The following is a 22742-nucleotide window of genomic DNA, read 5'->3' as shown; positions in this document are numbered from 1 at the left end:
TTACGTAATTTCCGGTTGATTTTCCTTTCCGCGTCGGCCATTTGTGTTAAGCGGTAAGAATAGCTTGAGCTCTAGTTTATAATCGTATTTTTTGTCATTTAGAGGTAGATAACAGCATTTTCTTCAAACATTACACCCACTAAAGTGCTTTGCATTATGTACGTCACATATTTTATGATAAACTCTTCTTTCTATTGTTTTATTGTTAATTAATACGACAGCTGCGCTTGTGTTGCTAAGCACATGTGGAAGCTAAGCGCTCATCATGGTCGTTCAGTGAAGCCTTCAAAACCTTAAATGTAGTGTTCCACGCTCTGTATTTGAGCTGTCTGACTTGAATCTAAATAAACGTCAACCAGAAGCTAATGACTTTGCTTCTGTGACGATCAACTTTATTTCCACCTTGCAAAGAGAGTTGTTCATCGTTAATATGTAAGTGGAATGTGTTTTTTTTTCCCGTTAACATTTATTTTTTTCATTGATGCACAGACTGAGCTTATTCACGGTGATCAAAAAACCAAGATGCAGAACGACGCTGGTGAGTTCGTGGACATGTACGTCCCCCGTAAATGGTGAGTTGTAACTAATTTTACCATGCTTAAAATTAATATAGTTGAATATAAGTTATTGGACAAATATGTGTAGTTTTACTTAGTGGATTTCTGTACTGTAACGTCTACTATTAGTTGAGTAGTAGACATTGATTTTGCATTGTGTTGTTTATTGCTGTGTTATGTTTTCTGTCAAAACAAACAATGTTAATACAAATATTGTGCATTATATATAAAATGTGTTATGCCTATTTTAAATTTATAATAACTTATGTAACACTTGCTTTCAGTACAGCCATATTCTAAGCAATCTTTTATTTTCAGCTCGGCTAGCAACAGAATCATTGGTGCCAAGGATCATGCCTCCATCCAAATCAACATTGCTGAGGTTTGATATAGGGCCTTACAAGAAGTTAACTGATATAAAGCTACAAGTTACTCAAAATAATATCTAGAGAGCATCCACCCTCATAGAACGTTTCTTTGTAACAAAAGTACCCAAAAAATTGAATGAATATTATTAGTATAAACAAGCCTTTTATTCCTTGTTTTAGGTGGATCGGGCAACAGGCAGGTTCAATGGCCAGTTCAAAACCTACGCCATATGTGGAGCCATCCGTAGAATGGTATGTTCAGTTTTATATTTAAAGAACCCATGAAGTCCCAAGCTTTGTCCCTCAATGTTATAAGAGTTGAAGATCTTTAGGCTATTGTCCTTTAAAGCAATGACCAAATTTGCATTTAGAAGACTTGCTCACTTCTGCCAACAAAAACAACATTTTGATGACATCATGCTTTGGCCTCTCATCAAATTTCTTGTCCAATCAAATGCTCTCTGATCTGAAGCGTCTTGCACCCTTTAAAAGACTATTAAGCTGTTTAAAAAACAAACCACTTTCATATATTTACTGTTTCCTATATGGTGAATGGCACGTAATGCACTATAGGAAAAGGAACAATTGAGACTAGTGTAAATTTGCTGTCCATTGCACACAATGTCATCTAATTTTGCATCACAACAGAGACCCAAGAAAACGTAACAAAACGTGTCTGACCATTTTAGAATCTACACAGAATGTTATATTTTAAGGCGCTATGGCGGCATTAAATGATTAAACAGCCTTGACATTATAAATACCACAAAAGCACGCACATCGACTTGAATAGGGTCCTCGAACAAATCACACACAAAAAAGCCTGCACACCAGACCTGCAAAAAATAAAAAAATGAAATTGCCTTTAACAAAAAGTGTAATGTTTTGAGCACGCATGCTCTTATAATGATGAGCTCTCATGCTCATCATAATATCTGATGATGAGCCTGCATGCTGGAAACGTTACGAGTGTGCTGCTGACTTTTCATGTTTTTATAAGCTTTTTAAATTATACATCAGCGTTTATTTTTCTGTGGTGTATAATCTATAACAAAAAATCAATATGTATTTTTTTAATGCCATGTTCGCTGTTTGTGACACTATTGGTACACAGTTGGATCTTTCTTTGAAAAGGACAAAAGCCTCTTAATCTGTCCCGTATTATCTTCCAAATTTCAGGCACTTCAGTGGCTTCAGAATGTAAAAGCACATTGAATCACTGTTGGTTTTGGTCTTTAAACATTCATATACTTTGTCATTTCCAGGGTGAAGCTGATGATTCTCTTCTGAGGCTTGCAAAGGATGACAGCATTGTCGCAAAGTAAGTCTTGTCTGTGGATGCGTTTCCTCAGTCTTCCCAAGATGTTCCTGTCAAATTTAAACCTTATAGTTAACAGATTTTTTCTTTTTATATCTTAACCAGCATTAGTGCAGTGCTTTAGCAGTTGTTTTATTTCGTTCTAGTAAGCCGACCATAGTATATATGTCCTTGTGAACCTATTTGTGTTAAGGCTGTTGAGATTTTGAATAGAAATGCATGAAATATTTTTAGCTGTTCTGTTCACTGATTTATTAATGTTGACTCTTCATGTCTGTAAATTTGTTGTGTCTATTGTGGCACTAATTTATTGCGTTATCTCTTTACAGGAACATCTAAAGATAATGATGGGCTCCTCCAGTTTCTTTGTAAAATAAAAAGTTAAATGGAACTGTGTGTTGAACTGATTCTTTAAAGTGTTTTAACGAGATTAAGCACAGATTATAGAAATTTTTTAAACATGGAGATTATTTTAAAGAGGTTAGTAGATAGCATTGCAAGATTAAAGAAATGGTAGCTGGCATGCTGAGATGGAGTATTAGTTGAACATAATGTATTAACCTCTTACCTGGCGCAGCCCTTTTTGAGCCTACACATGAAAACGCACAGTTGGCACTAAAATGGCTGTAACTCATGATTTCTTTGAAATAAAGACCTACGGTTGGTCTCGTTTGAAAGAGAATTTACAGATTACTGCTGAAAAAAGAAATCACAAAAAAGTATGTTTATTGTAATAAATAAAAACTCTAAAAGGTTTGTTTTTCTTTTATAAAAAATACATGAAAAAAATACGGATCAGCCCCAAAATTTCATAAATTAAAGTCCCAAGGGTCACCAAGTGTTGTATCAAGTTTTGATGCACAAAATTTTGTCGTATCACAAACTAGCTGCTCTGCCACCAAAATCCACTAGGGGGCCCCATAGGCTTCCATTGGTTTTAACGCTAAATCTGAAATTTGATGTATTTTGTTACTTTTCCAATTAACAGACACAATGGAAAAATACAAAAGTACAGGAACATGTAAACAAAACAAGAAATTTGTATGAAACTGTTTTTGATGCACATTCATTAGTCAATTATCTTTTATGAATCAGGTACTCTTCCTACATGAATTATGCTATAAAACACTGATCAAATGCGTTTTCCTAGAGTCTTAGAACTTTCTAACGATATAACGTTTGTCATGAATTCTATAATTCATACATTATTCTATAAAACTGACTTAGACCAGGTAATAGAACATCTGGTTAGAATAGTAGTACTTATATACAGTTACATAGTTGAATAGAACGTTATATAAGACAAAAATATTGTTTTATTAATTTTCTTTGGTATGATGTTAAAAGGTGTTTACACCGGTAGAAAATCTCAATATTAGCAAGATGGGACGTAAATGCTAGTGTAAGGCTTTAACAAACCTTCCAGCAGTTGATGTTTTGTTTTGGTAGACAAGTGTGCTAACCTGTTGGGGCAGTTTGAGCTAAGTTATCAACTACCTTAACAAACTGACTTCCTACTCTGTTACTAGAATACTATTTATACTGGAGTAGAATTAGTTTCTAGTTTGCCCTTAGTGGTACATTAGCAGGCTAGGCTTGTAGGGTTTGGCGTTGCTGATGTTGATGCTAATGATGGTCCTCCGTCCGGTAGAGGTCACGGTAAACTCGTCTTCTCGTGCTCACTGTGCACCATTTTTATGGCTTTCATTGGGCGGCAAATATGTGTGGCTTGTAATAGACGTTTGAACACAAGTTCTTCCTATAGGGGGCGTAAGGCGGCTCAGCAAGCAGCATTAAACGTGTTTTTGTAGATATTTGTATGGTAATGTGCGTTACAAATGCAATATTTTATTTTCAAATACTTTCCCAAACAAATGGAAACCAGGAGAAGAAATAGATAAAACTTGAAGATGTATTAAGAAATCGCAAACGAATGTGATTGGTCGAACCTGACACGCGCTGAGAAAAGTAGAATAGAATAGAATGAGCTTTATTGGCCAAGTATGTTTCCACATACGAGGAATTTGTTATAGTGACAGAAGCTCCACAGTGCAACAGAAAGACAGCAACAGGACAGAACACAGATGATAAAAAAAATACAATAATATAGAAATAGGCAATGTACAAAACAGCAAAAACACAATATACAATATAGACAATTATGTATGTACAGGTCTGATATGTGCAAATTTGGTGAATAAATAATGTAAAATAGAGTTGTGTGTTCCGCGTTTAATGTCAAGTGTTCATAAAATGGATTGCCTGAGGGAAGAAACTGTTCCTGTGTCTGGTCGTTCTGGTGCTCAGTGCTCTGTAGCGTCGACCAGACGGTAACAGTTCAAAAAGGGAGTGCGAGGGGTCCAGAGTGATTTTACCAGCCCTTTTGCTCATTCTGGATGAGTACAGTTCTTGGAGAGTGGGGATGGTTGTACCAATGTTTGATGATGGTTGTAATAAATGTTTCATGACAACCAAGAGATTATGCTATTTCACTAACTGTCTAGACAATGGCTTACATTAAAAAAAACGATACTAAGAAACATGGATGGCCACTGAACTATATATACACAGCGAAGAGTGAAAATATTGAAATAATTATTTACCGAAAAACATTGTGACGTACCGCACCGGTTAAGCCCCGCCCATTGTAGGATCCTCTGTGTCCTGCGAATTGCCTTTCTTCACATTTATCTATATTTTTGTTTCTGCGATTGTATGGCCGTCTTTCTGCATTCACACTGAGGAGTTCTGATCCACGCGTGGAATAATGAGTAACCTCACACTGCATGCACGGCTCATTTGATTCAATGTTGTTTTAGCTTGACTTTGCTTTTCCTCTCTAATACTAGGAAACGTTTCCGCCTTTACTCGACCTCATACAAGCTAACGCAGCCGAAAGACCTCTGGAGGTCTGACAGCTCTCTATTGAAAGATTTTTTCCCCTGTTTGAGACTTTTTTTAATTCAAGGGTATTCCGTCCAACAACTTTGCGCATAAAGCATTTGCATTTCATTCATATTGTTGTTAATACTAATCATTGTAAATCCTTTGTTAAACACTTTTCAGACATCACGTCCTTTTCAAACTAAATCGGAACCTTTTTTACTTTACTAAAACCCAACAGAAGCGCCTTTATTATTGGATGTAACGTTAAATGTAATACATTTAAGTCTCGTTTTGTTGAAGATCTCGGACGCAAGTACACAACGCGTGTATGGGAGTGTAACTCTCACAACACGGAAGTGAATTAATTAAGTCACACACGTAAAGCCAGTGATCTCCGTGCTTGCAATTTCAAGCTAACTTTGTATTAGCTGTTAGGAAATTGCATTAGGTATTAAAATGATTCCCGATAAAGCACCAGGCGAGGATGTGTTACATGCATCAGGGGACTTGAAGAAAGAAGCGCATGTCCCTAGCTTTGAGAAATACAAAGAGCTCTACGTCAAATCTATTGAGTCTCCCGAGGGTAAGTCTCATCTTTTTGTGTAATAATTGAAAGGTATGTTATGTTGGAAATGCTTTTAGTGCATTTGACTGTGTCTTAAAACTTAGTACCCTAGATAGGCAGCAGTTTTATGCTTCCTTCAATAACTCACCGCTGATGCTCTGTTTTTGTTGTGTGTAATTGTTATGGGTAAATGTTATCATTGCATTCAGTTATTGTTGGATCTAGCCAGCAAATATAAGTTTGTTTGCCTTGCACATTAATGTACTATAACTTCACTATTGATGATTCAGTCTAATAAAAAACACCAATGTAATCATCTGTAAAAACGCTTTTTTAAAACATTGGCCTCTGTCTGTATCCAGAGTTCTGGAGAGATTTTGCCAAGGACTTCTTCTGGAAGACAAAATACACTGGAAAGTTCCTGGACTACAACTTTGATGTGACCAAGGGTGACATATACGTGAAGTGCATGGAAGGTGCCTCAACCAACATTTGCTACAATGTTTTGGACCGCAACGTCCACGAAAGGAAGCTGGGGGACAAAGTGGCTTTTTACTGGTTAGTACGAATAAACTTGTGGTTTGGATGTTACAGTTTTTATGGAAGTCAAGCATGTGACAATAAGAATGTATTCTTTCAGTTCTTTTACTACAAAGCCATGCCACCGCTGTATTCTAGTTAAGATGTGAAAGTTTGTCCACAAACGTGCGTGCTTTTGTCCCATTTCAGGTTGTTTAGAATTGCTGGGTGGTTATTATATTTGACAAATGGAAAGACCTGCTGACTAGCAGAAGTGCCTCAGAGCATAATAAATGGTATAAATTTAGACTCTCGAGCTATTTTAGTCAGTCATAGAAGCTTGAACCAGGTCCTGTTCATATCATGCATCCTGACCTCTGGCACCTTCATGGGATAAATCACTGCATGCCTCTAACGGTATGCTGGATGCTACCCATAGGTCATGAGTTCAAATTTTTACTTTTCACAAAAATAGCCTCTATGCACTTTACACGCAACAGATGTACGTGTCTGTTGCTTGTTCTCTGCTTTCACAATGCCCGTTTAGCAATTTTGAAGTTTTGAGTCATTTCGTGTCAGATCTGTTACAACACAAGTTTGAGGCGTTGCAGGAACTGCTCCAGTTGTGGGCTTTAGCCAGACTTTTCCTTTTTGCGTCAGCATGCAGCTCTGTTTTAAGTTTCTGAGGAGGCCAATTCTGTCAGCTGAGACTCAAAGGAGTTTACAGAAGAAAGAAGTTACAGTTTAACCTGTAGATTATGTTTTCGGACAAATTTCAGATGCAAAAATCTTTAAAGATCTTTAAAAGAGATTAATGTGTAATGAATGTGCAAATGCTGCTCATGTACATGTTGTCATTAAATTAAAACAGAGACACACCAAATAATAATGTAATGTAATATGTAAATGTATATGTATATATGTAAATATGCCGTTTATTGTCATATCGATCATTTACAATGAAAAATTATGTTTAAATATATCGCTGCTGTCCTTCTGAAACCATGTATCCCATATTTTGTGATTTTTACTTTTTGCCATAAATCATTATTATTAGTCACCCTTTATTTTTAACACTGGGTTTTGCAAAAATCGAACCCATAAAAAGTAATACAAATTCCTTGTCAACTTTGACGACACCGTATTTAATCATTTAAAAAAGTACTGTATTTTTTTTCATTTCCTGAAAAAGCATGATGGCATTTTTAAAACATCAATATTAAGTTCTTTATTGTGATATGTACTAGGTACGATGAAATTCTTAGAAATCCTGAACAGAAGTGTTTTCACTAGTAGTGACAGACTTTGAGAATATGTCCAATATTTAAATGAATCTGTTAATTATCATGTGTTTTAATGTGTATCATTCTGTGATTTCTTGTACTCTAAGAAAGTTTGTTATTTATGTTGTTTTAATTACTAATGAATGAAATGTCATGTTTTTGACAGGGAGGGGAATGAACCTGGTGATGAGAAGACAGTGACCTACAGAGAACTGCTTCAACGGGTCTGCAAGTTTGCCAACGTTCTCAAGTCACAAGGTAAAACATAATGACAAGTAAAAAATGTTGTTTAACTGGTCTTTGTATCATAAAACAAAAAGATTCTCTCCCTCTCTCTCTCTCTCTGACTGTGCAGGTGTGAAGAAAGGTGACTGTGTATCTATTTATATGCCCATGGTAGTGGAGCTGGTTGTGGCCATGTTGGCCTGTGCTCGAATTGGAGCGGTACACTCCATTGTGGTCAGTTGCTTTGGCTTCTTTTTTAATTTTTAAAAAAAATAAATGAATTGAATGAACTGAGCGATAAGATCTTAGAGAATTCAGACATGATTATATTCACAATATAGCACATCCTCATAAGCTTTACATACTTTTTGTAACTGACTGGTCAATACATCATGAACTAACACCGTGTCTACACCGGTCGCGTCCGGTGTACACACGGTGTTAGTTGAAATGCTGAATAGATGACAGAATTCAGCCTTTTCTGTACTATCCATTTCATAAAAAAACACGTTTAAACAAAAAGCTATACATGTTTTGTTGGGTGTGTATTAGATTTTTAAAGGGATATTTCACCACCAAATCAAAATTTCCCCATGTTTTAGAATAATGCAGTCGGAGTTATAATACCACGTATCATTTTGCTTCCACGTGGTCTTAACAAAGGTCTTCTGAAGCAAATCGATTAATTTGTTCAAGAGAAATATCCATATTGACAGCGCTATTAACGTTGATGTCTAGCTTCCTTTCTCCCTCGGCTGCACGTGAACCTGAGGCTTGTTTTTCCGGCAAATGACGGTGACGAAAGCTCCCGCGTAGAGTAATGCAGCAACCCACTGGAACAAACCACGGAGCCGTGTCGAGCAGTTTTTTGATCGATGATGCTCTTTTTGGAGCTTCAAAAAGTCGACACCCATTCTACCGCTTGGAAGCAAAATGATACGTGGTATTATAACTCCAACTCCATTATTCTTCAAGAAGAAAACCGTATTCAGTTAGGATGCCTTGAGGGTGAGTAAAACATGTGGAAATTTTGATTTGGTGGTGAAATATCCCTTTAATAGATGGTATTCGATTTGACTGTTTCAGCTGGTTGATCAGCAGATAAGATTTGGCACTGTACCAAAAGTAGATACCAAAAAATGTCTCAATAACGTCACGTTTGTTGTGTCTTCATATTCCAGTTTGCTGGCTTTTCCGCCGAGTCACTGTGTGAGAGGATCATGGACTCTCGCTGCTCTCTTCTAATTACAGCAGGTGAGGAAAGTGTGACTGAAACATCAGACGTGAAGCTAATCCCAAAGTTAATCGGCTAAATTTCCGTCTACTGAAAAAGAGCTCTGCATTTCACGTTGTTCACAAGTCTCTGGACTAGAAATGACGTTAATCGTATTACTATCAAAAGCTATTTAGTGCTGCTGTTTTGAGTAGAGGTAAGGGGATTAGTTCAAGCTGTGATCCATAACTTTACTCTTTTTTCCTGCGAAATCGTAAGATTCAAGAAAAGTTGAAAATTATTTTTTATGCAATGACCTCGATTTTTCTCACAGTTTTTATGCGTCTTGTCATGCTGTCAGTCTTTTGTATTACTGTTGGATGACTTTGTCACTCCTGAGGTTTGATTTTGTTGAAATTCAACAGACTGCAATGGCCACAATGCATTTATAAATGCTGAATAAATGAAAATTTGGAATGGTCTCAAGTTTTTTAATCTTCATAAAGAAAATGATTGAGCGAATCTGTTCAGAAGTGCTCATTTAATGTTCCACATTGGTCTTTTAATCATAGACAGCTGAGGTTGTGTAGTTAAAATATAATCCACTAACTGCTAATATAAACTGAGCTGATGTCAGGATATTTACAACATGTACCCCAGCCACATTAAAAAGGTTTAAGCCTTGCTAAAATTTCAAGTGGGAATTGTACTCAGATTTGAAGATGGCTTTAGTCTGGGGTTAAAAAATAACTTCTGAAAAGCTTCCTAGTAGGAGTGTGAAGTTAAAGCCGGTCTGTTTGGGGTTGTAATTTGTCTTATTCATAAAACTAATATCAAAACCAAGTTTACTTCCTTAACTTTTCAGATTTTTCTGGAATGTAATTATTTCAATGAACGCAGTTACAATTATGATTGTCTCCCTTCTCAACAGATGGTTTTTACCGCGGTGATAAGCTGATCAATCTAAAGCTCATAGCAGATGAGGCTCTAGAGAAATGCAGGAACAAGTACGAAAAACACTTTCACTCTCATGTGTGATACTTATGCAACATTACAAACATACAAGACCAATACACTCTATTGAAAACAAAATGAGATATGTTGAAGAATTTAGGAAAACAAACAGTTCTGGGGCACCTTTGACTAACATTTTAATATTTCCTACTATGGTAGCAGAAATGTCAGTTCCTAACATTTTTCCGAATATCTTTCTTTGTGTTTAACAGAATAAAGAAATTTATACGGGTTTGGAACAACTTGAGGTTGAGTAATTCATGACAGAATTTTCATTTTTGGGTGAACTGTCCCTTTAAATAGGTTGAGTCTTGAAGTTTATGGACATTCAAAAAATATGAAGTGGCCACTGTGGCTTTGTGTTGGGCATACCTTTTTCTGACTATCATCTGAGATGAAATACAGTATCAGACTGACCTTTAAATGTTTTCCCCATCATCAGGTCTTTCCCAGTGGAGAAATGTATAATGCTAAAACACCTCACAAAGGAGGATGAAAGCACGATCCATGGGTCACTGTCACCCCCAGCGAAGCGCGCCTGTTCCGACCTGCAGGTACATTTTTCCTCTGCATCACAACCTGCTTCTGTTTACCAGCGTTCAGAATCTTTTAAGGGTCATGCTGGTATTTTTTCATCTCAAGTTGTTTCTCATTATTTCATTGGGTCAACTTTTTGGAGGGAGAGAGGATGGAATGGGACTGACACATACAGGCTTGGTTTCTTAGGGCGTACTCACAAACTGTAAATCCTGGTTGCTCTCAACTGTGCCCGAGCGAGATTGTGTATCAGATGTTTTTTACGGTGACAGCTGAATCTCGGGGAGGAATTGACAGTCGCATAATTTACGTCATGCTTTCAGTCCCGCGCGATTTGCGCTCATACTGCCCCCTTTCCAAACCAAAGCCCACCTCTTCCAACCAGGCCACGGTAAGTGAACCGCGCTCGAGTGTGCTTGCGAGCACTCACACTAGTCAATCGAACCAGGCTTTAGGGGTCAAACGTGCCCGGGCACGGTTCGATTGGGACAATGTGAGTAGGCCCTTAGTGGTTCAATACTAGGGCCTTGTCCACATGAATGTTTTTGTTTGAAGCGCAACTTGTTCTTTCAGGTTGGCCTTCTGTCCACACTGACACTGCGTTTTTGCCAACAAAAACAGCTTTTTGAAAACACTCTCCAAAGAGAACAAATTTAAAAATGACGTTTTCACGTTGTAGTGTGTGGACTATGAAAAAGAAGGCTTTGGGAAACTGTGACTTGTGGTGTGTTCTGTCATGGGATGCAGTTGTTTTGGCTGCTCTCCAGTTTGATAGCAATGTCAGTTTTTACAGTTGTTCTGCATTGGAATGCAAGGACACTTTCACTTGCTTTGCAATTTAAAAGTCCATGTTACCCACAGCAACAACTTAACATCATTATCCGAGTCTGTATTAAACAAAATTCAGTGCATTTCTTCTACATTTCAAAGAGGTGGAAAATAAATAAACGCCTTTTAATGATAACTAACATCTTAACATTAGCTGTATAAACTGGTCTTTCTGAAAAAGTTATGTGTAAGGGAATAAATAAATTAAATATTACGTAAATATAACGTTTATTAAATCAATAGAGAAAAGTGTGAGTTAGTGGGAAACATGTTTGGATTAAAAAATACCACACTGTGTCTAATCCTTTGTTTTGGTTCCTGGAATGTTAAAGGAATAGTTTAATCAAAAATGAACCTTTTGTCATTATCTGTATACTTTCATAATGTTATATTGAGCACACATGCTGCTATATTTTCCATAGAAAGTTCATATTGACCGCATATGTCAAGGTTTTAAAAGAATACTATGTAAAATGTCTTTGGTTTATCAAGTACGATATTTCTAAATGGGTAGTTGACAGACTAATGTGCAAATCTGTACTATGGTGTGACGGCATAAATTTTGAAAAAAAAACTAACAATGGAAAAAAATCTCTGCTATGCTATTTTATATGACAAATATAAATATAAATAATATAAAACAATGTAATATTAACAGTTTGTTTTCTAAATTTTGCTGCGTTACACATGTACCATTTATTCGTCAACTACCCCTAAATATATTTTCACATACATTATTAACATTTATTTTAACTATATTTTAAAATTGCAGCATTTACTGTAAGTTTCATAAGGCATTAGGATGAGTTTTTGGTAAAGTATTCCTAATGACTCCTGAACATCTCTGTTGCGTTTTAAATCCTGCTTTGTCCTGTGTGTTACAGTTACAGTATCTCTTGTTTATTTAACAAGAGTTTGTTTTACTGTTACTGTAAATCCATAAAGGTCTGTCAGCAACTCCCAGACCTTTGAAACATTTATATGTGTTATATCATTCATTATATGGCATTCGTTGATGCAAGTTGGCCTATTTTACACCATTAATATCACTGTTAGACAAAGGTATTTGGCATCTTTCCCCTTTACTGTGGTTCCTTGTCCTATTGTATGTGTGTGTATTCCTCTCTTTTGGTGTGAGTAATCTCTCCATTAACCCCTTTTTAGCAGGAAAAACAGAATGAAAGAGTAAGAAGGGTCCGTCCTCCCCCACAGGTATTTTATGCCTCCTTTGTGCGTGACTTATTTTAAGAACTGCTGTCATGTTAACACTGGTTTGTCTGCTCATGGGCGGCTCTTTTGACCTCAGCGATGGACTTTGTCTTCACTTTCTCACAGCACAGGATGTGTGTGTATTGTGTGTTTTATGTGTTTTCTTTTGCAAAAGCAGTTTGCTATTTACATCAGACTTGGCGTCAGTTTTACGTTTAAGCTTTGTTTGTTGTTAAATGCGTATTCTGGGTTATGAAGAATGAAAGCTGTAGCTTTTGTGGGCAAAACAATGATTTATTTCTCAATTTGTATAAAATAAATAGTAAATGTGTAAACATTATTTAACATACACTGAGAGTTTATGGCGCAAGGCTTTCCAGTGAGTTTAAAACAGAAATGTGAAGCTTGTATTGTTTTGAAAGCACACAAAATGTTTTCCCATGGGAATTGACAGCAGGCCACAGATACTGATACTTCCGGTTTCATCGCCACAAAGTCAATGGTTTTTTGTTGAATACCTAAAATAAGGTCTGTGGTTAACAAAACCTCAAAATATTTTTTTTATTCCTACTGAAAACACACCAGAACCTGCTTGTGCGTTTTATCATGTCTTAAAAGTGGCGGTTGCTAACAAGGACTACGTCCATTAAACCTTATAAAGCATATAAATCTCACAAATAATACAACATGGCCACAAATCTCTAAAAACATGGATGGAGATTAATTCACCAGGGAACATGTTTTAATGACATTTAACTAAGTTGTCAGAGGCTTTGTGGTGGTGATGTTGATATCGAGCGACTGTAGTGTAGTCTGTTTATAGCCTCATGTTAGCTTTTTACTTCTGGTGGTTCTATTTAGGCTTCAAAAATAACAAATGTTGTGTTAATCTGTAAAGATTATCTTCTATTTTAGTAGACAAAACGTGTAAGTATCATAAACCTTTGTTAATCACAGATCTTATTTTTTTGCGCTCTTCCAAAAGTCTATGGGAAAAATCCATAGGCTTTCGGTCGAGGGAAACAGCTAAATGGCCTACAAGATACGTGATCCCAACACCAGTCTATAAGGGATGCACTGACAGGATTTTCATGACAGGAGTAATACAGATGTTGATTTAACCATTAGCGATATTTGTCACTTGCTCACTTATTGTCATTAACTTAAAATAAACTTCAATTATTAAAACGTTATCAAAACAATAAATGAGCAAAGTTCAAAAATTGATAGATTCATATTTAATATATACTCCTTTAAGTTTGTTGCGGCACATAGTTAAGATATAAAAGAAACAAAATGGAAAAACAACAATAATCTTGAGATGTTATTTTTGCTATCAAATATTTTAATAACAACGTTAAGTTATATTTAATTTAGACTTTATACAACTAAGTATCTTCATGCAGTTAATTTATAAACTATTGGTTTGCTATATCAGCATTTTATATGCTGTAGCTGAAATGTTGATGGTATTACATTTTTATATTGGTTACTCATCGGTGTAAATCTACCTGGAACGTCAGTCTGTAGTATAGGGTTGTTTTGTAACACTTTATAACACCTTTTATTACTGACTTCAAAAACAATTGTACATTATACACTGTTTAAACTATCAGCTATTGTATATTTAAAGTCCCCCTGTGGTCGATAATTGTATCCCTTAAAACTAATCGTCGACCATCAAAATTACATATTTAAACGTTTTTCCAGTGAAAATACACTTTCCTGCCTTCAAATAGCTTAAATGTCACACTAAACCTCAGCTTTATTATGTATACACAGATACATGAATATGCAAACTTGGTCCGCCTCCATTCAACCGCACGCGGCAGTTCCAGACGCTGCTAAAGCTGAAAGTGAAACTGAGAGCTGACACAGCACTGCACTGATTATTTCAGCCCGAATCTGTGCGCCATTTTTGCATATTTATGCCTCAAACTGCTGATCCACAGACATCAAATGAGTTGATGTTATTGTTTACAGGTTTATAATGTCATTAACCAGAGCAGTTTCAAACCACACTTTTTAAATTGTCTTCGGTAAACTGCAGTTTTATGGAAAAAATACTCAATGGTTTAAAATGCAATGGTTTAAATGAAAAAGCAATGGTTTAAAATGGTAAATTTGCACATGGTTTGTATTAAAGCACATTAAAAACACTAAATAAACATATAAACAACATTAAAAACTTGATTTTCACCACAGGGGTCTTTAAAAAGTTAACTGTAGTGAAATTAATACGTATGTTTTCACAAACATTCACCTTTGGAAGTGCAAAAAGTAATGTCTATATAATGTATGAATGAATGCTTTTATAAACTGATAGGTATTTGTTCTGATCGCCAATTCTGATATGAAATAGCACAGAAAACTGGTTATTAGTGCACGATTTCATCACAATACAAGAAAAGTAACTAGTAAGCTCTTTTAGTGACCTAACTCTTGGCCTCTTTTCTATTAGCAGTTGAATGTATTAAAATCTCTTTGGCTGTCTTATAGATTTGACCGCTCTCTCTGTGCAGCCAAAACACTAACTGGCTTTTAGTTCCATGTAAATGCTCATGTCACTTGAATGAGACTCAAGTGATCATGTAGAATTCCCTCAACTGCATGTCCAAGTAGATCTTTAGACTTCTCTGATTTTCTGTTCCCGTTTCTCTTTTTGTGTATTACGTGCCATTAACTAAATCTGATCGTTTCACTTTTCAGTTTTTTTTAATGTGTTTACACCGAAGCCGATCTGGTTCTGTACTGAAGATGCTTCGGTTAGCTTGAATAGAATGAGAAGTCAAGTCAGTCTGCTAAAGTTCATAAAGAATAAAGATAAATAATTGAAAAAATTATTTGTAAAAACAATCTGAAAATCATTGTAATGTAGTACAACACATCTGTTCACAACATCTCAGACTGATTTGATAGCTTCGCATTCCCTAAACATTTTATTTTTCTCAGATATTGATGAAGTGTTACACCAGCTAGATTAAACACTCATTAGGAGGGCAGAGTTAATTATGCATTCTCTCTGTGCTGTGATTGGTGCAGGTGCCATGGAATCCTGAGGTAGATATGTGTTGGCACTCTCTGGTTTGTGGAGCGTCGGAGGAGTGTGAACCTGTCTGGTGTGATTCAGAAGATCCACTCTTCATCCTCTACACCAGTGGATCTACTGGAAAACCCAAGGTAGATCCCAGAGTATGTTTATCTTTTATCTGCTTGTGTGGTCTTTATATCTCTTATTTTATACATCTTTATCTCCGCTCCATCAGGGTGTGTTGCACACAGTGAGTGGCTACATGCTGTACACGGCCGTCACCTTTAAAATGGTGTTTGATTATCATCCTGATGATGTGTACTGGTGCACTGCAGACATTGGCTGGATCACCGGTCACTCATACATCACATATGGCCCGTTGGCCAATGGCGCAACAAGTGTGCTGGTGAGAGTCCGTCTTTGATAAGTTAGCGTGTACTTTTTTTGTTCCATGAGTATACTTTTGTTAAAGGAATAGTTAACCCTAAAATTTACATACCTGAGTGACCTTTCTTTTGTGGAACCCAAAAGAAGAAATTCTGAGAAATCAGTCTCCGTGGTTGTGTGCCCAACCAATTGAAGTCAATGGGGGGCAATGTCGTTTGGTTACCAACATTCTTCAGAATATCATCTTTTGTGTTGTGCAGCGAAAAGAAAGTCATACAGGTTTGAAATTTTGAAGAAGTTACTAAGTGCAGCTGTAATGCGTCAGAGGAGAACTGGCCCTCCTGTCCGAGTCTGGTTTCTCTCAAGGATTTTTCATTATTTATTCATCATTGGAGTTTTGGTTCTTCACCACTGTGCCGTGTTGGCTTGCTTACCGAGAGATTGCTGATATTAGCTTAGCTTAGGGTTCTGTGAATTCAATTAACATTATTTAATTAAAATTGGCTCACTCTTTCTAAAATACCATGCACTGTATTGTATTCTACCTCTTTCTGTTTTTCTTTTTTCCTGTAAAGCTGCTTTGAAACAGTGCAACATCGTAAAAGCCCTATATAAATAATATTGACTTGAATGGAATTAAAATGTGGGTAAATAAAATAATTTTCATTGTTGGGTGTAAAATTGCACAAAAATATCTAACTAAGAAATCTGAACTGTTTTCCAGTTTGAGGGTCTGCCCACATACCCGGATGTAAGCCGAATGTGGGAGATTGTTGATAAATATCACGTGTCCAAGTTCTACACAGCACCCACTGCCATCCGGCTCCTTATGAAGTTTGGCAGTGAGCCTGTAAAGAAGTGAGTCTGATGTTCAAGAATCTATACAAGATTGAATACTCCACGGCGAGACTGGATAATGTTTATCATATTTATACTATGTTGTGTGATTCTGTCATGTTTACCTACCAAGTCTGCTCGCAATGCACCAGTTTCGAAGCCAATTTTTACTTTATTGCGTACAATGCAACCAAACAGTTCTTGGTCACCATTGACTACTATAGTAGGAAAAATTGCTTTATACATGTCTTTGTTCCGTTGAACACAAAAGAAGATATCATCCACATTGGATTAATGTGTTTTTGTCTTCTCAGGTATAAGCGTGACTCTTTGAAAATTTTGGGTACTGTAGGAGAGCCCATAAACCCAGAAGCCTGGCAGTGGTACTACAATGTGGTTGGAGAAAAGAGATGTCCCGTGGTGGACACCTTCTGGCAGACTGAAACGGTACGAGCTCCACAGTGCTCTCATTGATCTTTACTTTAGAGTTTACTTCCAACCCTTATCTAATACAGTTGCTTTTCATTTTCAAATGAATTAAAATGAAATTTTTACATTTATATTCTTATAACCATAAGTTTACATTTTAAACTATGCTAATTGTGAATGAGCGTTCCTGCATGCTAGGGCTGGGCGATATATATCGCGATTCACGCTAATTATACATGTCTAAATCGATTCGGTGTTTTATGCACAGCTCTTCCATGAACTACGGCTCTTTGATCGGTAGGAAGTACTGCTCGATCTAAAATCACTAAGAGATTGAGTCGTTTATAACGTGCATTTGAAACATCATCACTATAAATATACATTATTATCATGAAAATACCTGAAAAGGTTTGAAGAACAGTGATAGAATATGACCATTGGCAATTCCTGGAACTAATCATTCTTCTTCCGTTTCCCATATTCTGAGTTTCTGCGCAAGAGCGCCCTCTGGCTTTCGAATGTGGCGGCATTTTACTGTAATTCATTGAGAAACTGAGAGCATAAGAATCGCACGATATATCGCCCAGCCATAATGCGCGCCCTATTTACGAATTCATTAACATAGACACGTTTTATTATCAAATCTGCCGTTTACAAAGTATTTGTGAATGCAGAGGAGAGTTTTCGGGAAGGTCTGTTTTAACACGCAAATTACACACAGTTTACTCATATATTTACGAATGTTTCATGAATGAAGCCCTCAAGTTGTTTCAAATCTGTATAAGTTTCTTTGATGAATTTTTATTTTTGGGTGAACTGTCCCTTTAAATGAACCTAAGGCAGTCCAGAGCAGTAACATCCACGTTGCTTTAAGGCGGTTTGTATCGTTCACAGGGTGGACATGTGATGACCCCTCTACCTGCTGCCACTCCCATGAAGCCTGGATCTGCTGTAAGTCATTTCTGACTCTCTGGTTTTTATTAAATAGCATATCTACCAATAACCCAGGGGTTTTGATGTAGTGCCATATATAATCTGTCCCTGAAGAAATGGAGACATGCTAGTTTGCTCATGCTCAGGCTGTTCCAGTTACATCCTGTGTCTGTTAAATAATCTTCTTGTTTTCATTTTTTTCTGTAGACGTTTCCTTTTTTTGGAGTCGTACCTGCCATTCTGAATGAGTCGGGGGAGGAACTTGAAGGACCAAGCGACGGTTATCTAGTAAAGATGGCTTTACTTTTTCTATTTTGGATTGGAATTTTGTTTACATTTGTTTTCTTGTTGGTAAATTTTTTGTTGTTCTATATTCAATATACAGAATGTTTAAGGGACATTATGAGCCTCACACTTTGTCATATAAAATGTTTGTAATACTGTTGTAAGTTACCATATATATTTATGGGGTAAAGTTTAAAACCATTATGGTTTTTGTCTTCCACAGGTGTTTAAACAGCCTTGGCCAGGTGTGATGAGAACCGTGTATGGGAACCACCAGAGGTTTGAGACCACGTACTTCAAGAAATTCCCTGGGTATTACGTGACTGGAGATGGTGCGTTTTGCTACGACTGCTTTGTGTTTTTGTATGAATGGAAATGATTTTATTAAAAAGGTAAAGGTCGGTTGTGCTTTAGTTCAGTGCTTTGTGTTTTGCTCAGGTTGTCGTCGAGATAAAGATGGCTACTACTGGATCACAGGGAGAATAGATGACATGCTGAATGTATCTGGTGAGTGGACTCCTCAAGGAGAATATTGCTTATTTGTAACCCCACGATCGCCAAAAAATCTTCTGTTTCGTAATTTTTCCAGTGTGTGGAAAGAGAATGGTGAAATAATTTAGATGAAATTGTGCAAAAGTTGAAATGTTAGCAGTTGGCTCCCAAATGAAGAGAAGTTGATTGATGAAATTCAAGCCACATGTTCCACCCATTTATCTCTTTGTTGTTTATTTCACTTTATTGATGTGACTACAATCACCAAAGCAGTGTATTTTCCAGTACAGGCAATGCATATTGATAAAACATTTCACAGTTGAAAAAGTACAGTAAATGCACTACAATAGAGCAAACATTTGCTTAATGTGGGGTGGATCTGTCTCTTTAAGGGCACTTGTTAAGCACTGCAGAGGTGGAGTCGGCGCTGGTGGAGCATGAAGCCGTGGCAGAAGCGGCAGTTGTGGGGAGGCCACACCCTGTTAAGGGCGAGAGTCTCTACTGCTTTGTCACACTCAACGACGGAATCAGTTACAACCAAAAACTGGAGGCGGAGCTTAAAAAGCAAGGTATGTTTGCTTAAAGCTATACCTCAAAACTTTTTGTTACAGTACCACTGCATTCGATAGATGTATCACTTAAAACTCATCTTTAAGCATTAAAATAGCATATGTACGTTTTTCCCTGTGATAATAATTTCTTCATGCCTTAAAATGACTTGAAAGTAACTCTGCACCCTTGCTTCATTTAGTATATGCGGATTCATGAATATTCAAATTAGTCTCCGCCTCCATTCAACTCTGACAATTACACATACACATAGATGCCTCATTTGACGTGTGAGCAGCATGTGCTGGTGTTGCAGGAGCAGAGCTGAAACAGCAGCGATCATTATGATGTCATTAACTGAGGCAGCTGGTCTTTGGTGAACCGCGGTTTTATGGAGAAGATACTCCGTAATGGTTTAAAATGATGAATTTGCAGTTGGTTTATCTTAAAAGCATATTTAAATTACCGCATAGACATATGAACAACATTAAAAACTTGATTTTCACCACAAGGAGACTGTTAAAATCAGTTAAGCAAGTAAGCACATAAAAAATCTATGTTTTTGAACCATGTACTCACCTTACCCCGATTCAGCTTGTATTAATGATTTATTAGTTGAGGTGTCAGGTACAATTTCAAGGGATTTCATGACAGTTCTGAAAAACACACAAAAAAAGAAAAATGTTGGTAACCAAAAACCATTGGTCCCCATTGACTTCTATTGTATGGACACACAACCAATGAAAGTCAATGGAGACCAACGGTTTTCTGTTACCCACATTTTTCAAAATATCTTCTTTTGTGTTCTTCAGTAGAATGATAGTCATGCAGGTTTAAAATGACACGAGAGGCGTGTAAATTTTGACAGAATTTTCATCTTGAAGGTGAACCATCTCTTTCAGAAATAGCAATAGAGAGGTAAAAGTTATAGGTTACTGCTTTAAAAAAAAATATTAATCTAGAAAAGCTATATTTTGTAATTTATTCACTTTTATGTCTTAATATTTTTTCTTTAAATTTGACGTTATAAATCACCAAGAAGAGTCTGTATATTTTGCAGAATAAACTGCCACACAATAGCATTCTGTTACAGGCCAGAATTTAGTAATGCCTCTAAATTCAGTCTTTTGGTCATGAACAATGATAAATGGCTTGCAAAACATTTTCCTTTCACATTTTTTTTTTAACAGTGAGAGAGAAAATCGGGGCAATAGCTACGCCTGACTACATACAGAATGCACCCGGGCTTCCGAAAACCAGATCAGGTATTAACAGTGCAAAGTTTGACATGTATAATACTCAAGTGTTAATATTTATGATACTCAAAAGCATACTTTGTATTACTTAAAGGTAAGATCATGCGCCGCGTCCTGCGGAAGATAGCATGTAATGAGCAGGATTTAGGTGACGTGTCGACGCTAGCGGACAGCTCCGTCGTTGATCAACTGTTTGAGAACCGCTGCTGTACCGCTGTGTGACCACCAGGGGGAGCTAACTCAACCCAACTGTCTGGCCCCACAGTATATAATCTGCAGGAGAAGTCTGAGCTAGATTGTAGAATAAAGCTAGAGGGCAGACACAACGCTAAAGGCTTATTCAGAGATATATAAATCCTACTGCGATTTGCCGTCCAATGAAGGTTTGGGAGTGAAAATGGGGCGTTTAAAGGATTTTTGCTAGACCCACTTGTATATTAGACATCGTTGTTTTGCCCCAGAAGTTTATTTTTGTTATTTGTCCATGTAGATTTTTTATGTACGTGTGATTGTCTTTCTTACCACCGTTACGCGATTGTGTGGCCTCACATTCATACGAACACTTACAGTATCAAGTGGTTGTGGTTCCAATGTTAACTGCTGTCCCTGTTTCTTTACCGGTGTCATTTCCATTATGTTTTAAGATTTAATTACCTCCTCTTGTCTGGTATTCAGATTATTCAGATAAAATTACATGAATACATTATTATATTATATTATCAATGTGCCAACTTAAGAGAAAATAAGCTGCTTTGGACTGGTTTTTTAGAAAGCAATTTCTATAGAAGCTGAAGTATGCATTACCAGAATATGGTATGAGGCAGAAGTATACTTATTTCTGCAACGGTTATTTACCTCTAATGGACAAACACTGTGTATGTGAATTTGAAAACATACGCACGTTATCTAGTCTGGTCGAGTTTTATTAAAAGCACATGTATACAAATGCAGACATTAGCTCAATCTTTAAGAAGAGGAAAGATCAAACTCCAGCTTTTACCTGTTTTGAATTTAAAGGTTTTCCGGATTTCAGATACAGCTGGTGCTGTTTATTCAGCACATTTTCATTCAGCTGGGCATTAATTTTGTCATTTCTGTGGGCGTTTCATAGATCTATATGTGGATTAGCAGTTGCAGCATTTCAAAGTCTTCTAAAAACACTGATAAATACTTTCTGGATGAACCACTGAACCGTTAAAATTCATTTAATGTAAATTCTTTTTAATTATGTCTTTTTTCATGTAATCAATTTATGTGAGCAGAGCAATGTCTCATATACTAAATTGGGTGAATTAAAAAGTGATGAAATTGTCTTCGTGTCTTTCTTGCATGTGTGTGATTTCATTTTTATTTAATATTCATAAATATTAAAGAGCTAGTTTCATCAGATGCGCGCGCCTGACCTGAAGTTACTTCCGGTCTGTGTTGTACAATTTATTTTATATTTAATTTATATAAATGTTAAAACTACTCGTAGATTCTTCGCAGAGGTCCGGAAGTTAAATTTGGGCCACATTATGTTTATGTTGTTGCCGCTGAAACCGTCTATACTGCAAGTTATTTCACATATTGTGCTTTCTATCAAATCTGCTGCTGTGTACTTGCTGTTAGTGTCCCAGTCTCCACAAGATGGCAGTGATTCCAAAGTCTTCTCTTCCAGCAGGACAAAGGGCCAGACTCTAGAGAAAAGACTGATCCTAGCCCTGCTAAGGATCCAGATCAGGGTTAATGTTATTTTCCATTATACAGAAGAACCCCTTCTTGCTGCATGAACTACATGAGTGTCCAGTTAATTAACCCATAAATTCATGTTTGGTGCTCTTTTTCTGGGAGTAAATCCCATTGGCCATCTGTTATTCCAGCAGTGTGAAACTGATTGAATAATTCATGCCACATTGCTCGATGTGTCTGGGAATTGTGTGCAGTAGAGGGCCAGTCACTCATTTTTCTTTGTGTGCGCTTCTTTGTGTGTACGGGTTTGGCTATGTTAAAAATTGACCAAACCATGTTAAGCTTTATAT

At 36.7% G+C, this 22742-nt stretch overlaps 2 protein-coding genes across 6 annotated transcripts; both read left to right on the top strand.

Moving 5' to 3' along the window:
- On the top strand, positions 1-2634 carry rps21 (ribosomal protein S21). 4 transcript variants are annotated; one of them, XM_057319476.1, is made up of 6 exons: positions 1-53; positions 490-572; positions 876-939; positions 1106-1177; positions 2191-2246; positions 2573-2634. In XM_057319476.1, exons 2-6 carry the CDS (start codon positions 523-525, stop codon positions 2580-2582), a joined length of 252 nt encoding a protein of 83 aa, XP_057175459.1. In that variant the 5' UTR covers positions 1-53; positions 490-522; the 3' UTR covers positions 2583-2634. The 4 variants fall into 4 exon arrangements, with proteins under 4 accessions (XP_057175459.1, XP_057175462.1, XP_057175460.1 ...); XM_057319477.1 differs by lacking the exon at positions 1-53 and adding an exon at positions 61-158; XM_057319478.1 differs by lacking the exon at positions 1-53 and adding an exon at positions 81-104.
- Positions 2635-4932: 2298 nt separating this feature from the next.
- Positions 4933-22026, top strand: acss2 (acyl-CoA synthetase short chain family member 2). Of its 2 annotated transcripts, XM_057319343.1 has the most exons (19): positions 4933-5712; positions 6057-6252; positions 7663-7754; positions 7852-7955; positions 8903-8975; positions 9866-9941; positions 10391-10502; positions 12478-12525; positions 15565-15702; positions 15789-15959; positions 16665-16798; positions 17092-17224; positions 18101-18157; positions 18347-18427; positions 18648-18756; positions 18863-18931; positions 19309-19485; positions 20656-20730; positions 20816-22026. In XM_057319343.1, the coding sequence occupies exons 1-19, from the start codon at positions 5586-5588 to the stop codon at positions 20941-20943; spliced, it is 2100 nt and encodes a 699-aa protein (XP_057175326.1). In that variant the 5' UTR covers positions 4933-5585; the 3' UTR covers positions 20944-22026. The 2 variants fall into 2 exon arrangements, with proteins under 2 accessions (XP_057175326.1, XP_057175327.1); XM_057319344.1 differs by lacking the exon at positions 12478-12525.
- The last annotated feature ends 716 nt before the right edge of the window (positions 22027-22742 follow it).

Source organism: Triplophysa rosa, linkage group LG21 (assembly GCF_024868665.1).
Source record: "Triplophysa rosa linkage group LG21, Trosa_1v2, whole genome shotgun sequence".
NCBI classification, from domain to species: Eukaryota; Metazoa; Chordata; class Actinopteri; order Cypriniformes; family Nemacheilidae; genus Triplophysa; species Triplophysa rosa.
Note: the sequence above shows the minus strand (reverse complement) of the source record. Positions and strands in the feature narration are given on the sequence as shown.